This window comes from Biomphalaria glabrata, chromosome 10, assembly GCF_947242115.1.
Source record: "Biomphalaria glabrata chromosome 10, xgBioGlab47.1, whole genome shotgun sequence".
In the NCBI taxonomy this organism is placed as follows: domain Eukaryota; kingdom Metazoa; phylum Mollusca; class Gastropoda; family Planorbidae; genus Biomphalaria; species Biomphalaria glabrata.
The window spans coordinates 29,587,896-29,608,241 of record NC_074720.1 but is presented as its reverse complement, the minus strand read 5'-3'; the positions used below and the strand labels follow the sequence as shown (position 1 = coordinate 29,608,241).

Here is a 20,346-nt window from a genome sequence, read left to right as displayed (position 1 = left end):
TAGAACAATATTTTAGAAGTATTAAGAAAGCAAATATTGATTCAATTGGTGTACCATCATTAACACATTTATGGATGTAAACACTTGCTCACTCATTCCCTTTCTCTCTCTTGCAAACACATCATTATGTGAATCCTTTTTTTTTTAAAAGTAATCTTTATTAGTTTAGTTTCCCCATTCTCAAGTTTGGTATTGATTATATTCTGTTTTGTTGTCACAGTTGTAATTTTCAATAATTTTAAACATTTCTATGGTGCTATCATGATTCAAATTGTATAGACATTCTTCACCAGCATATTATGGACAAAGTATGCACAACAAATTGTTTTTATTTTTGTACATGTTAGAAATCATGAAAATAGGATCCTTTTCATAAAAACTATAAGTAAGCATGTTGTACAATTTACATAATATTATATGTTACTGAAGTGAATGACATGGCACCAACCCCATCTACCAACCCCATGGTTGCTGTTCATTGTTAGGATATGCTATGGTATAATATTCTTCTTTCTAAAAGCAATGTTAAAAACTTCATATTGTTAGATTATGATACAATATGTCTTTCTCATAATGTTATTATGGTCTATTTGAATAACTTTTGCAATACTTGTCAAAGTATATTCATTCACATCTAACAGTCAAACATTTAATATTCTTTCATGTCAATTTGTTTCTATAAAAATATGTTGATTGTTATTATAAAACTCAAGAACAATATTTTGCATATGATATGGATATACATTTTTTTATTAGCAATCTCTCTTATATGATTTGAAACATCATTATATAGACTTTTTATTAGTTACCAAAATGGTTACAAAATGTAATGTATGTTTTTGTCTTTCCCTATCAGAAACTTATCATGCAAAAAGCAGCTGAGGATCTCCGCAATGAGGCCAAACAGAAAGCTGCTGAGAAAGAAAAATATATTAATGACAGAGTTACTCCTTTGAAACTGGACGGCCTTGTACAGGGTACTAAACATGTCACATCATTGTTGACTTTATTTACAACATTTAGATTAATATCTATAAATCTCATTTCATTCCAAAAATGCTAGTGAAATTAATTTTTGTGGATGTGTGTTCAGTACAAAAAAATGATGGTTTTAACACTTTTTAAAAATGGCAACTGTGTTTTACAAATTCCAAATATTAATAAACTCATATAAGTGCAAACATTCAGATTTGTATGTAAAATAGATAATATTTACTCTTTTTGAAGAAAAATTTGCTGGTTTCAAGTAACTCTGCAAGAAATGTTCTCGAATAAATTATGAAGAAAAAAGAAATTAGAAGAAATTATAAAATACTGTTTCACCAAATGTTATCAGTACTTTTTGTTAATATTATTTTTCAACAGCAACAAAAATATTGTTAAAATATTTACAAATAAAATTTGAATTCATTTAAAAAAGTGAAAATAATGAATCTCATGATGTCCTAACAATTGAATAAATAGATTAAGAAAATATAAACAGTATTTCTTTTCCTATGATTCCCAGCTGACCTCCAGAAACTTGTTAAAGATTTGCATCAAAGAGTTGCCAACCTTGAAGAAGAAGTTTACGACTGGGAAATTAAAATTCGTAAACAGGATTTCGAGGTAAGAATCACTCATAATTCTTTACATCATTCTTATTGGCAGTCATGGCTATTTTTACAAATGCTTTTCAATTCACAATAAATTCTAAATAGCGATTCTTTTTTCCTTTGATTTGAGTCTTTTAACTAACTTCTTTTCCATAACAGAGTGGGGTGTTAATTAGGGCACTAAGGTTGATTCTTATAGTAAACCACAACATCTGTATAGGTCCTTTGATGTTTTATAATCTAGTAGACAAAGGATATGTGGGTCAACCCCTGGATGTCATCCTCCTATCTTCTCTCTCTCTTTTTTTTCTTTCCCCTCTTATCAACCTTTTATGCTACATATACACCCTAAATTTATCTAGCAGTCCAAATTGTATATTTTTTTAACTTACCAAACTGTTTAAAAGTTAAGAATATTCAAATCTTTTGTTCAAGTAAGACTTGATATTTTTTTATATTTCTTATTGTTATTTCTTTGCATTGTCTTATTGTTCACAGATCAATGAATTGACACTTAAAGTAAATGACACCAAGGGTAAATTGTAAGTTGATGTTTCACCTCTTTTGATGCACACAAATTTACTATTACTGCTCTGGCAAAATAATTTATGCATTTACCAAATGTGTACCTTCTTTTTTTTTCTTTTCTTCCCCAGCATTAAACCAGTCTTAAGAAAGGTGAACAAAACAGAGAGCAAGTAAGTTCATTTGTTGAAATATCTAGTCTTGCACACAATAGAACTGGTGGATTAAACAAAAGAAATAATGGTCAGGGCTTAGGATTTTAGTTCAAAGTGACCCAAATAAGGGATGATTGTTTCTAAACCACCTTCCTCTCTGTCCTGTGGGAGGTTTTGGGCTTGGATGAAATAATCCTATATTCTAAATTAGCATACGAAACATGTAAAACAAATTAACGTGTATGGGAAAGGATTGAAAAAAAATTACCTAATGTTTATTATTTTAAGTCCCATATTTTTGCACATATACCCTGCACATGTGTATACCGCACACAATTAACAAATAAAGTAAATACAAAATCATACAATCCATACTCTTATATACCCCGCATTTGAAGATTCGATTTATGACACAACTGCTGCTGCCAACATGCTTCGCTTATTGGAAGAACAGTGAATATGATACAAGTTTTGACTGACTTCTAACTAACTAACTAACTATAGCAAGGATAATGATATTTGTGAGACTGTTGATTGGTTGCATATGTATTTCATGCATTATAGTGTATATGTTTCGACACAACTGGCATCAGCTAATTAGTCACTTACTTACTAGTATATTAAAGATTCTCTGCTGCATTGGTCCTATTTGTTTTCTTGAGGTTTTTAATGAGATGTTCATAAAGCTTTCCAATATACATTTCACAACCACACAGCAAACTATAGAAGGTATAAAGATCCATCCGTATCTTCATATTTTCTGTTATGCTTTTTTTATGAGTAAAATAATTTTTTTAAGCCCCGGACCTTTATATACCCCTCACAGCTGCCATTCATTTGTAAAAACTTGCATAACCCACTGGATATATGCACAACAAAATGGTATTCCTTCTCCTCTCCCTTTGTTTTCTGTAAAAATATAAAAGCTAAGCCTGTAAATGTTACTCATATATCAGTGTTATCTTCTGTACTCTGTTTATGAGTTTTTGAAGCATGTTGAATTTGATTTCATATACAACTATTACTTACTTTTTGATGCCAGTAACATTCATACATTATTTTATACCCTGATATACAAAATGCAAGTTTTACCCAAAGCTACAATACTTTTATCGAAAAGTTTAAACTATGAGCAGCATACACCTATGAACCTTGTTTATCCCCAGACTTAAAAAGATTCAACAGATAAAGGAGTCCACAGATTTCAGAGGCAACTTAAAATCAACAGGGCAAAATAAATATGCCCTTGAAGAGGATGAGGTAGGAACTGAGTGAATGTGTGCCCCATAGTCATGTGTTATTTGGTTTAGTTCTTTCTAATTTGGCTATGATAGCCTTAAGTAATGAGTGTATTTTGTTCTTTAAGTTACAAGCTCAAGCATTATTATTTTATTTGTTTTTGTTCCAGTTAATTTGATGATTAATATTGTGATTTATTAACATGTAAATTGAATGTTAATGAAAACTTAAATGCTAACAAGTGCGATTTTTTTTTTTCAACTGCCCCCAGAAGAAGTCCAATGCGGTAACTTATAATTATTTATTACCAAACTAGTTTTTAGATTAATAAACATAATTTTAATTTAAAAAGAGAGAAAAATAGCGTCCACTTGTTTGCACATCTCTAGATCTAGTTTTAGTTTGGTGGAAGGATGTTGGTATTGTTTTAAACATATTCATAGAACTAGCTTGACCTATGTAAACATAGTTATAATCAATTAGTGATCTTTTTAATTCACTGTTAGTATGCTTGTCAACTTTGAGTTGAACCTCAGCACAAATTCAACAAGCCCCAAATATTTTCAATATTTTTTTGTCGCGAGATGATATTTAAAACTATTGCCTTTTTTTATTATCAAAATAAATTAATGTAAACATTCGTAAAAACAAATAAGGAAATAATGTGAATAATTTTCATGCTTTATATAGTTTTACACAATGAGGACATGGATCACTTGTATTGTTCTCTATTGGGTCTTGTTAACACTCCATTAGCTAGAGCCTAAAATCCCCTGATTCTTTTTGTTTTCTGTCTTTTTCTGAAAAATTAATGATTAAAAGGAAATTTGGTAACTAGGATATTTTAAACAGCTTTGGAGTATTAAAAGTATTTAAAAGCTGATAATTTTTAATACGTTTTATTTTGTTAGAAGTATGTAATCATGAATAACAAATTGAAAAAAATGATCATACTTAAACATATCTACAACATTATGGGGTTATACATTTCTGTAGTTTTATTTTATTCTGTTTCATAAACATAAAATCATTTTCTTTCTTTTTTATGGTATTTCAAAATACAATTTTCATAAAAATATCTGCAACATTTTTTTTCTGAAAATGTCTTCAAGTTTTTGTTTTAGCCAATAAATGTTATTGCCTTTTTAAAAAGGACACAGACTGTTCATGATCATGCTTGCTATTTTCAGCCCCATCATCATCACTGATGTAACAGTAAATTATGAGGTAGTCCCTAAATGTACTCAATTCAATGGCAATTTTTTTTAATTTTTGTATTTATTGATGCTATTCAACAATCAAAGTCAAAAGCAAAGCTTTGCCTAACCAGAATATTCTCTCTTTCAAAGTCTTGAATTATGACTAATAAAATACATTTTAAAGGTCAAGGAAATAACATATACCATTCTTAAACATGAATGTCCTATTTATCATTAGAATTTTTTTATTATAAAGTATTTTTAGCTTTTTCAATAAGTTGTAAGTGAATATTTTTTAATTTAAATAAATAATATATAAATGTGTCATAAAATGTGTATTTTGTACAAAAAGTGATTTTAAAAAACATTTAAACCTTTGTATTCATTAATAGGATGACAGAATGTTTTTATGAACTTTAATATAAAAAAAATTCTACATAAAATTTCTTCAGGGGAAGCTTTTCATTTTCATTTCCTTTTATATTATTTTACATGTATTGATATGCACGACTTAACTGATTCTCCGCTCAGGGCTGGGTTATCGATAGCAGAAACAGTGTCAGAAGCAATAGATTTTTCATCCTGATTCCCCACCAGTCATTTCCATTACAAAACAATGTATAGTAAACATTTAGTCATCCTATTAATTACAATATATTTTCTATATAGCTTCCCTGCAGCGCTTGATAAAAACGACTTTTTCTGCTATTGTTAAGCCATGTTTGTGGCTCTATTATCTATAAGCTGTCCAATATGAAAGCCTGACCTGTGCTTATTCCTGTATACATCAAGTCACCTGTCAGTAATATACTTGCTTCCACTCTGGCATGATCTCTCTGACCTAATACTGTAAAAGCTATTTCTCTAAAATAAATGTATTAATGCTGTTGATTTCTACAATTCCTATTGAAACAAAAAAGGCAATCTTCAATCAATGATTTTAAACCTCATAAGCTTTGATTTGTAAATATGATGTATTCATACAGTTGTGGAAGATCTTCCTTATATTAACTTTTGACATTCCAAATCCACGTCATTTCATTTCTTGTTTAGTTTATTGCTGCATTAATTTAAGGAAACTTCCTTGAAGCTGGTACCCTGCATGATTACTTCATTGCCATCAATCTTATGCTTTCCCTTTGTACTTTTAACATCAGTAGAATTAATCAAATGAGTTATTTTGTTACTTTGATTTTTTTAAACCTTTAAATTTTTTTTTTATTTTAGTATTTACTTAATCATCTTTTTACTTGGCCACAAAAAAGCAACAGCAAAAAAAGTCATTACTTTTAATAACATTTTAATATAATACTTTCAAATTAGTAAGCATGTTGATGTTAAAGGAGATTTATATTGTTGGCCAACTTGGCTAGGCCTATGCTTCTTAAACCTATTATGTTTGGTGATGATTTTGTTGTAACTACGATCTTTTGTTTTGTTTCCTATTTAGCCTGACAAAGGAAACCCACACTGGCGTGATGAACTGAAACCTAAAGAGAAACATGAAGGTGAAGAAGAAGGAGAGGCAGAGGCTGCAGAAAGTTGAACAACAGAATAAATAACCAGACAAACTAGTCAACCCTTTAATTCTGTAATATCCCATTTCGAGAGCCTGGTTTTATTTTTTTTTTTACCAAAATTGACTTGTTTTTAAATGATATTTTTTTCAAAAAAATTTCATTACAGAATTATTATTTTTGTTTAACTTTAGCTTTAACTTATAGTTGATGCAGTTAAAAAACAAATGGAATGAGTTGAAGAGATCACATAGATTGTCAATGTATATGTGAGAGAGAAAATTAACTGGGTTTTTTTTGTTGTTGATAACTGTCCAGATGAATGCTGCAAGACTTGTATCATATGTATTATTTAACTTCAACTTATCACGCTAGATATTTTTAATTAACAAATTTCTTTGCCAAAATTGTTCTAAATCTAGAGAACACTAAAAATGTGACTTCCAACATAAGAACTACTTGTTCTTGAATGGCATTAAAATCTCATTCTAATTGGCAGAATAAAATGTGTGTTTTTATTTTAAAAAAATAAGACTAAAACTTATACACACCCACTTGGAATGAATACAAATTACTGAAGATATGTAATTCATTTATACAACATTATTTAAGAAATTGTGATATTCTATTACATTTTTTCATTCTTACCTGTCTTTGTCCAAAGCCTACATCTCTTCTTTTGGGCTTCTCTGTTTATCTATTGCTAGTAGTACAGTTAAACCAGTCTCTTATGTACATACAGTGAAGAGCTCCTTATCTAAAGTTGCCGGAGTGAGAGTGTAATAAATTTATTATTTTACGTGTGCTTTTTTTTTTGCGTCTTTCTTTTATTGTTTTTCACCCACTTTTGTCTAGGAACTGTCAGTCTGTGCTCTAGTGAGCTCCCTTTAGATGCCATGCAATTAGCTCAAACAAGTCAATACTACTACTCCTCTATCTATACAAATATATCCTGTGCCTGTATTCCTTGTAATGATTGATTTTGCTCTATGTTGATACAAGTTTATAATAGAGGAAAAAAAAATGGTTTGTGACTTAGTTTAGCTCTAACCCTTGGATATTGTGACATGATTTGTTGACTGCAGAGATCTCTTTAGCCAACTTCACAGTTAACATCCTTAATCTGAATTATTTCAAGAGTGCTTAGAATTAACATCAATCAATGACAATGCCCACAAAAACAACAGTATCAATCTCAGTAACACTAATAGAAGTTGTAATGAGACTGCAGGACTTCAAACATGTCAACACTATCTATTTGGACCTTGTATAAATGCACATATATTGTTTGTAAGAGAGAGTACTCAGTGTCATGTTTGTGTTTAGTAAATATTTTTAAATTTATCCATTCACTTTTTTTTCATTTTCTTAAATAAAAAAAAAATCTTATTAGTATTTAGCCCATAGTCAATTGATCAATATTTATAAATAGAAACTATAAACAGGAAAAAAAAAAACTAATATCAACCTACATATACTGATGCACATTACATGTAATAAACATTTGTTTTATAGACATAACTGATTTACTAATGGTGGTTGAAAATTCCTTTTCTTCATTTAAAATAAAACCTTTAAGGCCCATATTATAAAAATATTAAAAAACCAAATCTTTTGGAACAAAAAAAAAAGAATAAATTTATTTTTTTTTGTAAGAAATATTGAGTTTCTTTTTGTCAGGGTGTCGAACATAAAATAACATAATGTAATATGTTTGTCTGAGAAAAACTGAATATCACACAAAAAAAAAACATGACAAACATAAATATTTTCTCCACTATAATGTATTGCCAAATTTCGTTATTTCAATAATCAAAATTAATATGAGAAAAAAAAATGCAGAAGTGATATTTACAAATGTTGCCTGAAAACATTGTCAAGACAATAAAATAAATGATGAGTGAGTCTCATAAATTTCAAGAGAAAACATACTTATCAGAATCTGATATCTGGACAAAAATGTTAACAAATCTGCCCTTAGAAATGTGTACTGGCTTATTCCATGTTTTTCACAAGGGCAGACTACTATGAACCAGTGAGTTTAATGACAATAAACAAAGAGCAGCACTGAAATTGAAGGACTAAAGGGAAATATGGCTTAAATCACAAATAACAGGGCTTTTTATTGGTAATGAAGCCAAAGTTTGCTTTCAAGTATCTAATAAATAAATATGCATGTGACATAAGTCATCCAAACCATATATATATATTGTGTCAGAACAATATCTTAAGGATAGACACATTTAAATATCTATGTGGATCAACAATAGAATTATTATTCCATTTATGTCATATCACCTAATTCTAACAATAAATAATAGCTACTTAAAATACAATTAAATACTATTGTATACCATAAAGTTCCTTAGTTAACTATATATATATATATATATATATATATATATATATATATATATATATATATATATATATATATATATATATATATATATATATATCACATGGTACATAATATGGTGAGAAGAGAGTTGGTCTGTACTGAAAAAAACCTTCTTGTGGAAATAGAACAGGTTAATAACACACTTCTAAATTACACAACAAATTCAATTGTTTGATAAGAGAATAAAAAGCCAATGTTTCTGGTCGTTACTGCACATTTTCAGCCTTACCATTCTTTTGCTAAGAAAATAGCAAAGAGAACAACATCAGTATCATTATAGACTGATATTGTTAATTTATTAAAATAAATCGGCTAATGGAGAAACAATATGCAAACAAAGATGTCTTTCTAGGTCAGTGATTTTGTAAGAAAATTAATTTCAGCAACAATAACCTGCACCACTGCAAAAAGTAATTCTCCAGTCAACGAGATAGTGAAATGACACTATGGACACACAAGATTTAAAATTTCAAACTAAAATTTGAGAATGGGAACATTTATTTATCTCAGAAGAATATAAATACCTTTATAAAGCCATCCAATTGATCCCATTTCAAGTGATAACATAGATCTAGAACAACGCGCAAACAAGGACAAATAGATTCAAATGCAGTTGTGCACATAAGATAAAATAAATATAATGTTTTAAACTGTTTTCCTTGAAATAATGAACAGACACATTTTAAACTTTTGGTGATTTCCTGGCATAATTTTGTGCCAAGAATCAATTCAAAAAAAAGTTTAATGGAATTTACTTGTACTATGTGTTGATTGAACTGAATAGCTTGTAAATAACTTAATCTTAAAAAAAAAAGCAATAATTTAACGGTTAATAAATTTTTCAGCACTGATAAATATAAATATGGCAAGCATTTAAAGAAAAATTAATAATTAATTAATAATCTAATTATATTCACACATATCTAAAAAAAAACAAAAAAAACAAAACACCAACATTTGCAGATAACCCCAATGTACATAATATAAAACAGACATTCTGTCTCTTTTACAACCCAAAGATTTGTTCCAATACACACAGTTGTGTGTTGTGAATGATTAAGGAACATTTACTCTTAACACATACATTCTATATCAAAAGAAACTTGGTACAACATTTATAAAAAAAAAACTATTATTTACATCATCAAGCCACAAGATGGGCCAATGCACTGCAGAATGATACTGTCAAAGACTAATGTTAATCTATTTACTTTTCCTATGGGACTGTACTCATTATACAAGCCAAATCTCATGGAGGTTATCAATTTCTCTCGCCAATAAATGAATTGCCAATAATGAGGTGTCGGTATAGCTAAGTGTGTAAATAGTTTATGGCAGAAGAGAGGATCATTTCAAAATGCCCAGAGGGAATAGAACATTGAAAAAAAGAAAATATAAGTGCTATCTTTTCATTTCAGTCCATCTAGGGTGTAACCATTGGGCATAATGAGTATAGACTACAAGAAAAGTGTGTACAATATGTGTTTATAAGGACAATTAATTAGCCTATCAGTTCTACTTTATTTCTCAATTAACTAGTAAAATAGAAAAAAAAAGGATGAAAGTATAAAATTATCTACTGTCTTTCATAAGTGATCTCCATCATGGGACACAATCCGTCAGTCAAGTGGTACAGTCTACCTAAATGTTTCTACATTCTGTAGCTCAGTAATTCTGTTTTAGAATCCAATGATGTATACAAATCCCTAGCACTCACTTGGCTTGCACTAATGTGTTGGTCAGCCTGGACAAAGAAACATAATACATACATTTACAAATTTAAGACATTTAAATATTGACAAAATAATGTTTGTGCTTTATCCTGATAAACTGGATCAGCTGCTATTTTCTAAATCCAAACTATAGTATGGTCTTTTTTTAATGGGTACATTTTTGTTTAAACATAACCTTCAAACAGAGAGATAAGAAGTGAACATATAAGATTAATTTCAGGAGGAATACCTATCATGGTGCTAAATGGCTAGAAACTAATGCTAATCTTTCAATGTGTGATTTATTTATTAACCATATTGTCAAAAAGAATATTTCCAACTACAAGCATTTTAACAAAAAAAAAAAAAGTTAAATTACCATTCCATAGCTTCATCTAAACCTTCTCCTTTGATGGCTGAAGTTTTAAATATTTGGTATTTTCTATTTTTAAGTGCAGGCAGACCTAAAGAGTTGGCAACTTCAGTGACTGTCATGGCGCCCTCTATATCTTGTTTATTGGCAAACACAACAAGAACAGACTTTTTCAGCTCATCCTCCTTTGGAAACAAAAAGAATAACAGGTTCAATGCACATGGACCAGAGCAATGTACCAACAACAAATAAACGTTACATAGAACTGCTTTTGATCTAATCTAGCTAAAGATGATATTAATCTATATATATATATATATATAATTCTCTTCATGGCTCAAGAGTTTGGACACCACGTAAAGGAAAGATCACTCTTTTATTTCTGCAAGTCAGATGGACTAGAGTTACCCTACAAAAAAAAAAAAAAAACGGGGGGGGGGGGGGGGGGGGGCAAGAAGTTATGGAAAGATCACTTTTTTATTTCTACCCAACGTAGAAGTCTGGAATGCATAATGCAGTTTTTACTCATCGCGCCTAGGATTGGCATTTTCCATATTGAATGACACCCCAAAATGACAATTTTTATCTGTATATTTCATGAGATTTATATGAGTTTTCAAAAGATTTTTTATAATTTCCAGAGATAGGTTACATTGGCCTGAGGCCAGCCCTGCAAAATAACGGTGTATGCTACGCCATGGGTCAACTAGTTATATGAATAAAACATATTTCTATCTGGTTTTCATGATTTATAATTTGAGAATCTAAAAAAAAAAAAGTGAAACTGAAAACATTCACAAAGTCTAAAGCAATAAGCAATGATGTTAGGAAACAAATGGGAATGACTTTAAAAGATATATAACTCATATACAAAGTGTTTACATGGATCGGAGGTGCGGTGGCTGAGTGGTAAAGCCCTTGGTTTCCGAACCGAGGTCCCAGGTTTGAATCCTGGTGAAGACTAGGATTTTTAGTTTGGGATCTTCGGGTGCTTCTGAGTGTACCCAGCTTTAATGTTACCTGGCATTAGTTGGGGAAAACTAAAGACATTGGTCGTTGTGCTGGCTACATGACACCCTCATTAACCATAGGCCCCAGAAACAGATGACCTTTACATCATCTGCCCTATAGACCACAAGGTCTGAAAGGGAAACTTTACTTTTTACTTTTTTACATGGATCAGTGACCTATTTTGGTCTAGGGTCATATTTTCAGCAAGTGTATCACAGGTCACATAACCCCAAAAAGTTAGTGTCCAATGCAACCAAGCTTTCACAAATTTTATATGCACTGTGGTCTGGATAGCATCACAAGATGGATATGGCCTGAGTGTCATTTGTTGGGCCTCACTGATATGTATGATACTTGTCATAAACTAAATACAACAACCACTGAATATATAAGACTAGCTCAAGTGCATTGTATGTTTCAAAGTAAGTTTACATTAACAAATAGTAATATGCCCATTTAAAGAGTACAACATATACTGATATTTTAATTAAAAATTAGACAATAAACAAAAAGCAAAACTAACTTCCAACATAGAAACTAGTTCTTGTTTGCTGATTCCAATTCTATCTCTATCCATGCTGTCTACCACATAAATAATAGCATCTGTGTTGGAATAATAACATCTCCAGTAGGGTCTGAAAAAGGCAAACAAAAAAAAAAGTATTGGAATAAACAACAAATTTAAGAGTTAATACTAGTTGACAATTTTTTTTTAAATCTAAGAATTTTTAAAGAAAAAAAAATCAATGTTTAAAGGATCCAAATCAAACAAAATGGTGTTCTGGTTTTAAAAGCAAAAATTGAAAATAAAATTCATAATGAATTTTCATCTAGAATTCATTCAAAGTCAAATTTATCCTTTCTAAATAATGATAAAGTTCTATTTTGCTTTTCAAATATCTATCAACTTTAAATACAAAAATGTACATACGCACAAAATTTAAAAAAAAAAACAAAAAAAAAACTAATTTTTTAATTTTAAAAAATCCATTATTTCATTCCAAAGATCTGTGTGCTCATATTGATAAAGATTCTTTGAGGATGTTATTTTTTTTTAACAATTTAAAAAGCTTATAGTCTAAATAAAATTGTATTTTTTACACACCAAACAAATAAGTAAGCCTTTATTTTCCATATTATCTATATATTCTTGAATTGAAACATATGTAGGACATGTATTGAAAAACTAAGACTCAATTTAAATGAGTTTTTCTTTTTCAAAAAACTTGGAAGACCTTTCAAATTATTTTTCATTAGGTAAAACTAAAGACTGTAATGACTGTTAAAAATTATGCAAGTCTCTGCATTTACTTTTAAGAATAAAAGTTGAAAATAATAAATTTGTATTCCCTTTAAATTACTATCACCTTATACTAGTTCTAAACAAACAATAAATGTTGTTTCTAATAGAACTTAAGCTTATTATACTAGTCTATACAAACAATTAATGTTTCTAATTAACCTTTACCTTTACTAGTATGAACAAACAATAAATGTTGTTTCTAATAGACTTTTACCTTATACTTGTCTGTCCCCCTAGATCCCAGACTTGAAATTTTAAATTCTTATATGTTACAGTCTCCACATTGAATCCAATAGCTATAAAATGAAATGAAATAGAAAGGGTGAATGACTAAACAAGCAACACATTAAAAACTACAACATTTATTTCTATTGCATCTTGCACATTGTTCAATAGAATTTCAAAATAAAAAGAACAGAAAATGAAAGTGGTCGCTTATGAATCAAAAGAAGAAAAACTGTACACAATCTAATTTTAAAAAATAACTAATCTTTCAACAATCTTCAGAAATAAAATGAAAATCCACACGTGGGTCAGTTCAAAGGATAATCAAACTTTCTGTTAACTCATCACACAATTAAACTGAAACTTAAAGGGTATTCGAATGTGATAATGTATAAAGATATACTACAATCAAATATAAAAAATGTCATTAATGTTATAATTAGAATTGAACATGTAAATGCAAGGTACTCTCACTTACTTGGTATAGTTGTCACCACCTCACCCACCTGAAGCCTGTATAAAATAGTTGTTTTACCAGCACCATCTAAACCAAGAATAAGGATACGTCGCTCTTTACTACCAAACAGTGCAGAGAAATAACTCAGCAATCCACCTGAAATAAAAGAAATGAAACACACTAATGAAAGATCAGTATAAAAAGGTTTAAAACAACTCATATTGTTTTAATTTTTTATGTACATACAACTTATGAGAATGCCAAAAATTAGCAAAAAGGATTTTAATTGCATTTAACTCTTTGACTTGACATTGGTTTTACTCGGCAAAAAGGTTGGCTCAACGCTGATATCATCAGTGATTTTAAATTTATTTTTTTGTTTCTATTTCTCTGGTTCATGTTTTTCATGGTTTAATTCTTTATCTAGAACAGTTTTCCTTGGCTAAACATCCGGAATTTCCTTCATTCAACGTGTTTTTATTTTGAAGATCTAAATATTTCATTGATGAGTAAATTAGAGAATTTGTTATTGAAAATAATTCAGGTGATAGAGATTTTGTTTTATCTGATGGTGACATCTATTGTCATAGTGAATTAATTTCTAGATCTAGACCTAAGGCTAGGTCTAGTAATGATGAAGTTTATCAGCTGATGAAGCAGCCCCACTCCAAGCTAAAGTTTAATGTAGATCTACAACTAATTTAGCTGTCTCTACATCATCTAGATCCAAATCTAATCAGACAGGGGTAGATCTAGATCTAGGCACTGAAACAGAACAATTTCAGATTTGTTCCAGCAAGAAATAAGGGTGTCAACCTGGACTTAGTCAGCACTGCATTTAATGAGCTGGACTGTTGTTTTTTTTTTATTGACAATGACATTGTTGATAGTCTTGTCAGCACAATAAATAGCTATGCTGACCATAGGATTAAATTGAACACCCCTGCAGGAAGAAGATCCATTTTCAGAGAATGGAGACCTATAACTTTAAAGAAAGACAGAGTATGTAAACACAGTAGGTCGGGGAGAGCGGTTTATGTTTGCGCTGGATGGGAGTCAAACCCACATATTCATATTGACTGCTTCCATAAATATCGCAGATAGAAGAATATTTATAAAATATGTACACGAAGAACTTTAGAAGAAAATACAATATCTATATATATATATATATATATATGCTGTACAGTTGGACTAGTTTTAGGGTAAAAGTTTTTTGTTCCAAGTGTGCTGCTTTTTTTATGGGCTTTTACGTTAAAGTAGTGACATTGAATTATTAGTTCCAGTTTATTATTTTTTTGTGTCTATTGCTGTTTCTTCTATGGAGTTCTGTAAATAAATGGATAAAAATGAGAAAAAAAGTTCTTTGGATTCAATTCGGACAATAAATTTCTTATTACATGTACTTTGATGGATATTTTCAATGTCAGTTGGTGAGTTTTTCAATTTTAATTTTTATATTCAAAACTGAAAATTACAATAACAACATGATTTGCAAGCTAGAAAATTTAAGAAATAGAAAGAGCATGCATTTCTCTTTAATTCTATATCAAATTAATTTTTTTCCAATAATAAATACAAAAGTTATACACAAATTAAATCTTCGCTCCGAAATGGCGGAAAAATTAATTCTGTCCAAACGTGGAAAATAATTCCAGAGTCAAAGAGTTAATAATTTATGTCATATGATTTTAATACATTATGTTGTCCATGTGACATCTAAGGTCACTGAAAGTGAAATGGTCAGATTATCTCACAACACATAAAATTATAAGTTATCCAAATAGATAACAAGGTAGAAATTCCATCTGAATAGAACAATGACTGATAATTTTAATTTTGATGTACATTACAGATATTCCAGGTGGCCACAGGTGAGCTTACACATAGTTTATTATGTATATTTTGCCTCATCTAATGAAGACAGTCTACAGTAGTCTACACTTGTCTTTTGCAAGAGCGCTTCTTTAGGCCTCATGTATGGTTCATGACCCCTCATGACAGCTCTCCAGCCATCTCTTTCAAGGACCATCTGCTTCCCGCTGACTTCCTGCATGCCAGTGAGGGCAAAATGGTGCCTGATTTGATCTTTGTAGCAAATCAAGAGAGCACCTCTTTTATGCTGTCCTCTCTCAAGCTCTCCAAAAAAAAAGATTGGCATTTATCATGCAGTCATCACCCATAAAATAGATGTCTGACCCCAGCACAGCTGTAGGTAAGTAATTCTTCTAGATACTGTCCACACCAGCCTCTAGCAGAAAATAGTTATTTGTAAGGTACTCTTGCCAGCATATATTATATAGCCAGATGTCTATTTCTCTAGACAGGGACGCATGCATGATTGTTGACGATGTTGGACACTGTGATGACATCCAACATTTATATATTAAAAATGACTAGAGCTACTAGAATAACTAGATCTAAATCTAGTAGTAATAATATTATCAAGACTATACTTCTATATAATATTTTAATTTTTTATTTATCTACTAAATTCTATATCTAGTCTAGAATCTATAAGGCAAGGATACATCTAAATCTAGAAAAATGTAAATCAGTACCATCATCTTAGTCTTAGATGTAGAAACTAGATCTAGATAATCTAGATCTATCTTCTTAGTATATCTCTATTCAATCTAGAATTCCTTCATTGCCTTCATCATTTCAAAATCAAATCTAGATAGTAGACTCTATTCTTTTATAATATTTATATTATATATTATAATATCTAGATCTAAATCTTGATATATCTATAATTAATAACGATTTATTGACATTTAAACTACTGATTTAGTCTCAATTTAGAATCTATCTAATCTAGTGTCACTAGTGTTTTACATTACTAGACATTATGTCATTATGATTATCATTAGTAATATAGTAGTATTTGGTAAGTTTATGATTATGTGTAATGGCTAATCAAATGCAACTGTTGAAGATTTGACTAGCCACTAGATCTACGATCTAGAACAGGGGTGGGCAAATTACGGTCCGCAGGCCACATGCGGCCCGCCAAAGTCTTTTATGTGGCCCGCGGACACCTAAAGAATTCAGGTGTTCCCAAATGTTATACATATAAAAAATGCAAATATATTTAAAAATAAATCATTCTAAATTTCTACATAAATTATAGAAGGTTCTGATTCTTATCACTTATGAGGAAGATGCTAAAGAAACATTGTCTCTACTTGTCTTTCTAAAAAGTTTAAATTAAACGAAGATCATTCTTATTGGCAATCAAAACACTCAGTCACAGATACAAATTCAGGTAATTATTTTTCAATGCTATGAAGAACTGTGTTGACAGCATTGGGTTTGCTAGGAACGAGATGGCGAGTGTAACAACTGATGGAGACCGTGCTTTGACTGAGGAAAATAGAACAATATCCCAACCATAAACTCTTAACGAGAAAGTTTGCGCAAATCTGCATTGAATATCAAACATATTATTGACCTAATTGTATCAGTAATCAAACTTATCAGAGCTAAGGAAATTAACCACAGGTAGTTCCTAGAAGTACTTAAAGATTTGGAAACAAAACACTCCGATGTTCTGTACCACAGTGGTATCTGCTGGCCTAGCGTGGGCAAGATGGTATTAAGAAGAATATGGTATCTCAAGGAAGAAACTATTTTCCTTGAAAGACATTGACTGTAACTAATATTTCTAATGAAGCGTGGAAGACGACTTCAATTTTACATCAGGAATATTGCATGGGTTGTTTCCACATGAAATATGTTCATGTTAAATCTTTTCAAACAAAGCTATCCCATTTCTCAAGGCAAGCAATTGAAATCAGGTTTTGTTATTTTCTTTTGTTGAAAGGTGAAACTATTTCTAGTGAAATGGCTGAAAAGTACAAGACTTATTTGGATTTCTTGATTGTGAATTCGAAAGCAAATTTTTAGAGGTCAAGAGTTTGGAACCAGTATTAAATACCCTCTGCTTAACATTTGGTGCAGAAGTTGATTCAGCTCCAGAGGACATACCTCCAAGCAAATGACGACCTAAAAGATCATTTCCTGTCAGTTCTTCCACAGGAGTTTTATGGGTGCCAGAAGCAGTATTTCCACACTTTAAAAAAACTTTGCTGCTAAACTTTCACATTATTCAGGTCCACAGACATCTGTGAACAAACATTTTCATCTTGTTTGAAAGGAAACAAGTGTAATCACATGTCGATGCTGACTGAAAGTAATTTGACAGCATTCACGAGAATAACAACTAGTAAGCTAGTTCCACGAGTGTAAACAGTTAAATACCTCACATTAAGTACAACTGTATATTTGTGGTGAGATATTGTGATATGAAAAAAAATATAGAAAAATTTTAAAATGTTTCGTAAAATTAGTTTCAGAAATGGCTTTTGTTGTAATTTATCAGTTGGGAGTGTTAAAAAATGAAATGTAAATGAAAAAAAAATGAAATTAAAAGATATTATACACAGTTATCTAGCATATTTTGCTGATTAGTAATTAAATATAAATTCATGCGGCCCCCCCACATTCCTAAAATTTGTGTAATGCGCCCTCGACGGGAAAAAGGTTGCCCACCCCTGATCTAGAATAATATAGATTCTAGGTCTATCAATTCAATGATTCACTCTACTCTATGTCTATGACTCTCTATGACCATTGAATATGATGACTGAATCACATGATAATAATTAAATAAATATAGATCATTATTATACTAATTATAGACCTAGTAATCTAGTATATATGATATATCTAGATATGTGAAAATCAGTAAGACCAGAAGTTAAAAAATGGCATGAAATTTTGAGATCGTTTTTTTCTTACTTTCTGTACATAAGCCCTTAATTGAAATCGATTATGATTTTAAATCCATTGGAATCATGGCTAAAAGAGGTGAATATGGATACATTTTATATTGAGGAACACTTTTTTCATGTGGACTTTAAAAATAAAAGTGTATTTTCTTACTTTTTTTTTACTTGAAAGTATATGTATTTTTCTTTTTACTGATACTCATTTCAGGTTACGTTTTAGAACTTGATTTTTTTTGTGCTAATAAAATATATATCTGGCCATATTTCTGCCAAGTTTTATCACGATACCATGCTCACTTTAATTGTTATCGATTATAATGTTGATGCATAAATTTGCACTGCTCCCTATGGGATTTTTAATTTTTTTAAAAAACTAAACTATTTTAAGAATAAAATCTTGCATAGGCTAGTAGATATAGCAATTATGTATAGGTCTAAATAGATTTTAAAGAGTTTTTTTTGGTCGCTTCTATTTTTTTTATATTTTAAAGCGCATTTGAAAAAAATTGTTTCAGGCGATTTTGATCCCACTTTTTAAATATTTTGTTAATTTCTCCCATCACAATGCCGCCATTTTGTCCACACCCCTCAGACATTTCTTGTAGCTCTAGACCCGATAATTTGTTTATTTTATCAATTTTTACATTCTAAACAAGTGAAGTTCATAATTATAAATGAAATCAGATTTGTGAGCTAGAAATTTACTTATAATACTAGATCTACTATTAAATTTCTTATTTAATAAGTAGATCTATCGTCTATGAAACTCAATTCCAACTTTTTAACTTTTTGAGCGGGGGGGGGGGGGGGGGGGGGTGTCTCGCCGCTGAGCCAGCCAGACTCTCTCATTTTCATTGTTCCATGTCAACCAATGTTAGGTCAAAACGCCACAAAAAAAATCATAACTTTCTAACTGTTTAACTTACATTCATAATTTATACATTATGTCAATTATGTCCATTGGAAAGTTCTTTCAAAGTATTTTAATAATGTACTAACAAAAAAATTGTTTTTTCAAAGAATTTTTTTATTTCACATCCCTAATATATCTGGTCTAGTTAGTCTAGAGTCAGTAGAGACTAGAGTCTATTATTATAAGTTAGTACTCAGTTAGTGACTCAGTAGTGTCTAGTCATCTAGAATCTAGTCACAATGACAAAAACAGACAGAGTCAGACAATGAAATTATAAATCGATGATGTCGACATTGTCGATGATAATAAATATTATTAATAATCTCTTTAAGTTAGTTTATAACTTATAATATATTAAATATATTATAATAATAAGACTCTAACTTAACTAGTATAACTTTGTATAACAAACACTCTTTCAAGTATTTCAAGACATTCAAAAACAACAAGACTAACAAATAAACAAGTCTTTCTTAGCGACTTAGCCGTCTTAGGTAATAGTTCTAGATCTAGATCGTCTCTAGATCAAGACTAACAAACGTACCCATATTTATAGTATTAAATAATAATTTCTATTGTAAGCCTTCGATCTCCGTATGGTTTATTCGTGCTTATTTTTGTTTTTAATAAAATATTTTGCAGAATGTGTTTTCGTTTCTTTTTCATGGGCGACGTGGAAATCACTATAAACACATGCAAGAGTTCTAGTTCCTTGTTGCATTATGGGTTGCAATCTGGTAATATTGGCTATAAATAGTTTTTTCTTCTGCCATCCCCATATTACTCCACCCTTTAGATCTAAATATGTAAAGAAAATTTACTAGGAGCCTGCAATGGGGTACTGCTATGGGCTTCCACACAGTGGCATAATCATCCATGGCGCGAAGGGGTTTAATGAACCCGGGCCCATGACCAATAGGAGCTAACA

At 30.3% G+C, this 20,346-nt stretch overlaps 3 protein-coding genes across 18 annotated transcripts in view; 2 read left to right on the top strand and 1 right to left on the bottom strand.

The window, feature by feature from the left end:
- Positions 1-7,574, top strand: part of LOC106054431 (troponin I-like) — a 54,455-nt gene extending 46,881 nt beyond the window's left edge. For 13 of the 16 annotated variants that reach the window (XM_056044758.1, XM_056044754.1, XM_056044757.1 and 10 more), the window contains 7 exons: positions 857-977; positions 1,508-1,608; positions 2,094-2,137; positions 2,252-2,293; positions 3,442-3,535; positions 3,786-3,800; positions 6,164-7,574. In XM_056044758.1, coding sequence (XP_055900733.1) covers positions 857-977; positions 1,508-1,608; positions 2,094-2,137; positions 2,252-2,293; positions 3,442-3,535; positions 3,786-3,800; positions 6,164-6,259 — 513 coding nt within the window. In that variant the 3' untranslated portion in view covers positions 6,260-7,574. Of the gene's footprint in view, positions 1-856; positions 978-1,507; positions 1,609-2,093; positions 2,138-2,251; positions 2,294-3,441; positions 3,536-3,785; positions 3,801-4,704; positions 4,742-6,163 lie in introns of all 16 variants that reach the window. The other 3 variants (XM_056044752.1, XM_056044760.1, XM_056044753.1) reach the window with 3 other exon arrangements.
- The window catches only part of LOC106054434 (protein kinase C and casein kinase substrate in neurons protein 3-like), a 228,999-nt gene extending 218,448 nt beyond the window's left edge, over positions 1-10,551 (top strand). The window contains exon 12 of the mRNA XM_056044743.1: positions 10,542-10,551. The gene's annotated coding sequence lies outside the window, so the exon portion shown is untranslated. The remainder of the gene's footprint in view (positions 1-10,541) is intronic.
- On the bottom strand, positions 7,995-20,121 carry LOC106054433 (ADP-ribosylation factor-like protein 1). The gene is made up of 6 exons (XM_056044768.1): positions 19,963-20,121; positions 13,734-13,868; positions 13,245-13,326; positions 12,251-12,362; positions 10,723-10,901; positions 7,995-10,375 (listed from the first exon to the last, which is right to left on the bottom strand). The coding sequence occupies exons 1-6, from the start codon at positions 19,964-19,966 to the stop codon at positions 10,345-10,347; spliced, it is 543 nt and encodes a 180-aa protein (XP_055900743.1). The 5' UTR covers positions 19,967-20,121; the 3' UTR covers positions 7,995-10,344.
- Positions 20,122-20,346: the final 225 nt, after the last annotated feature.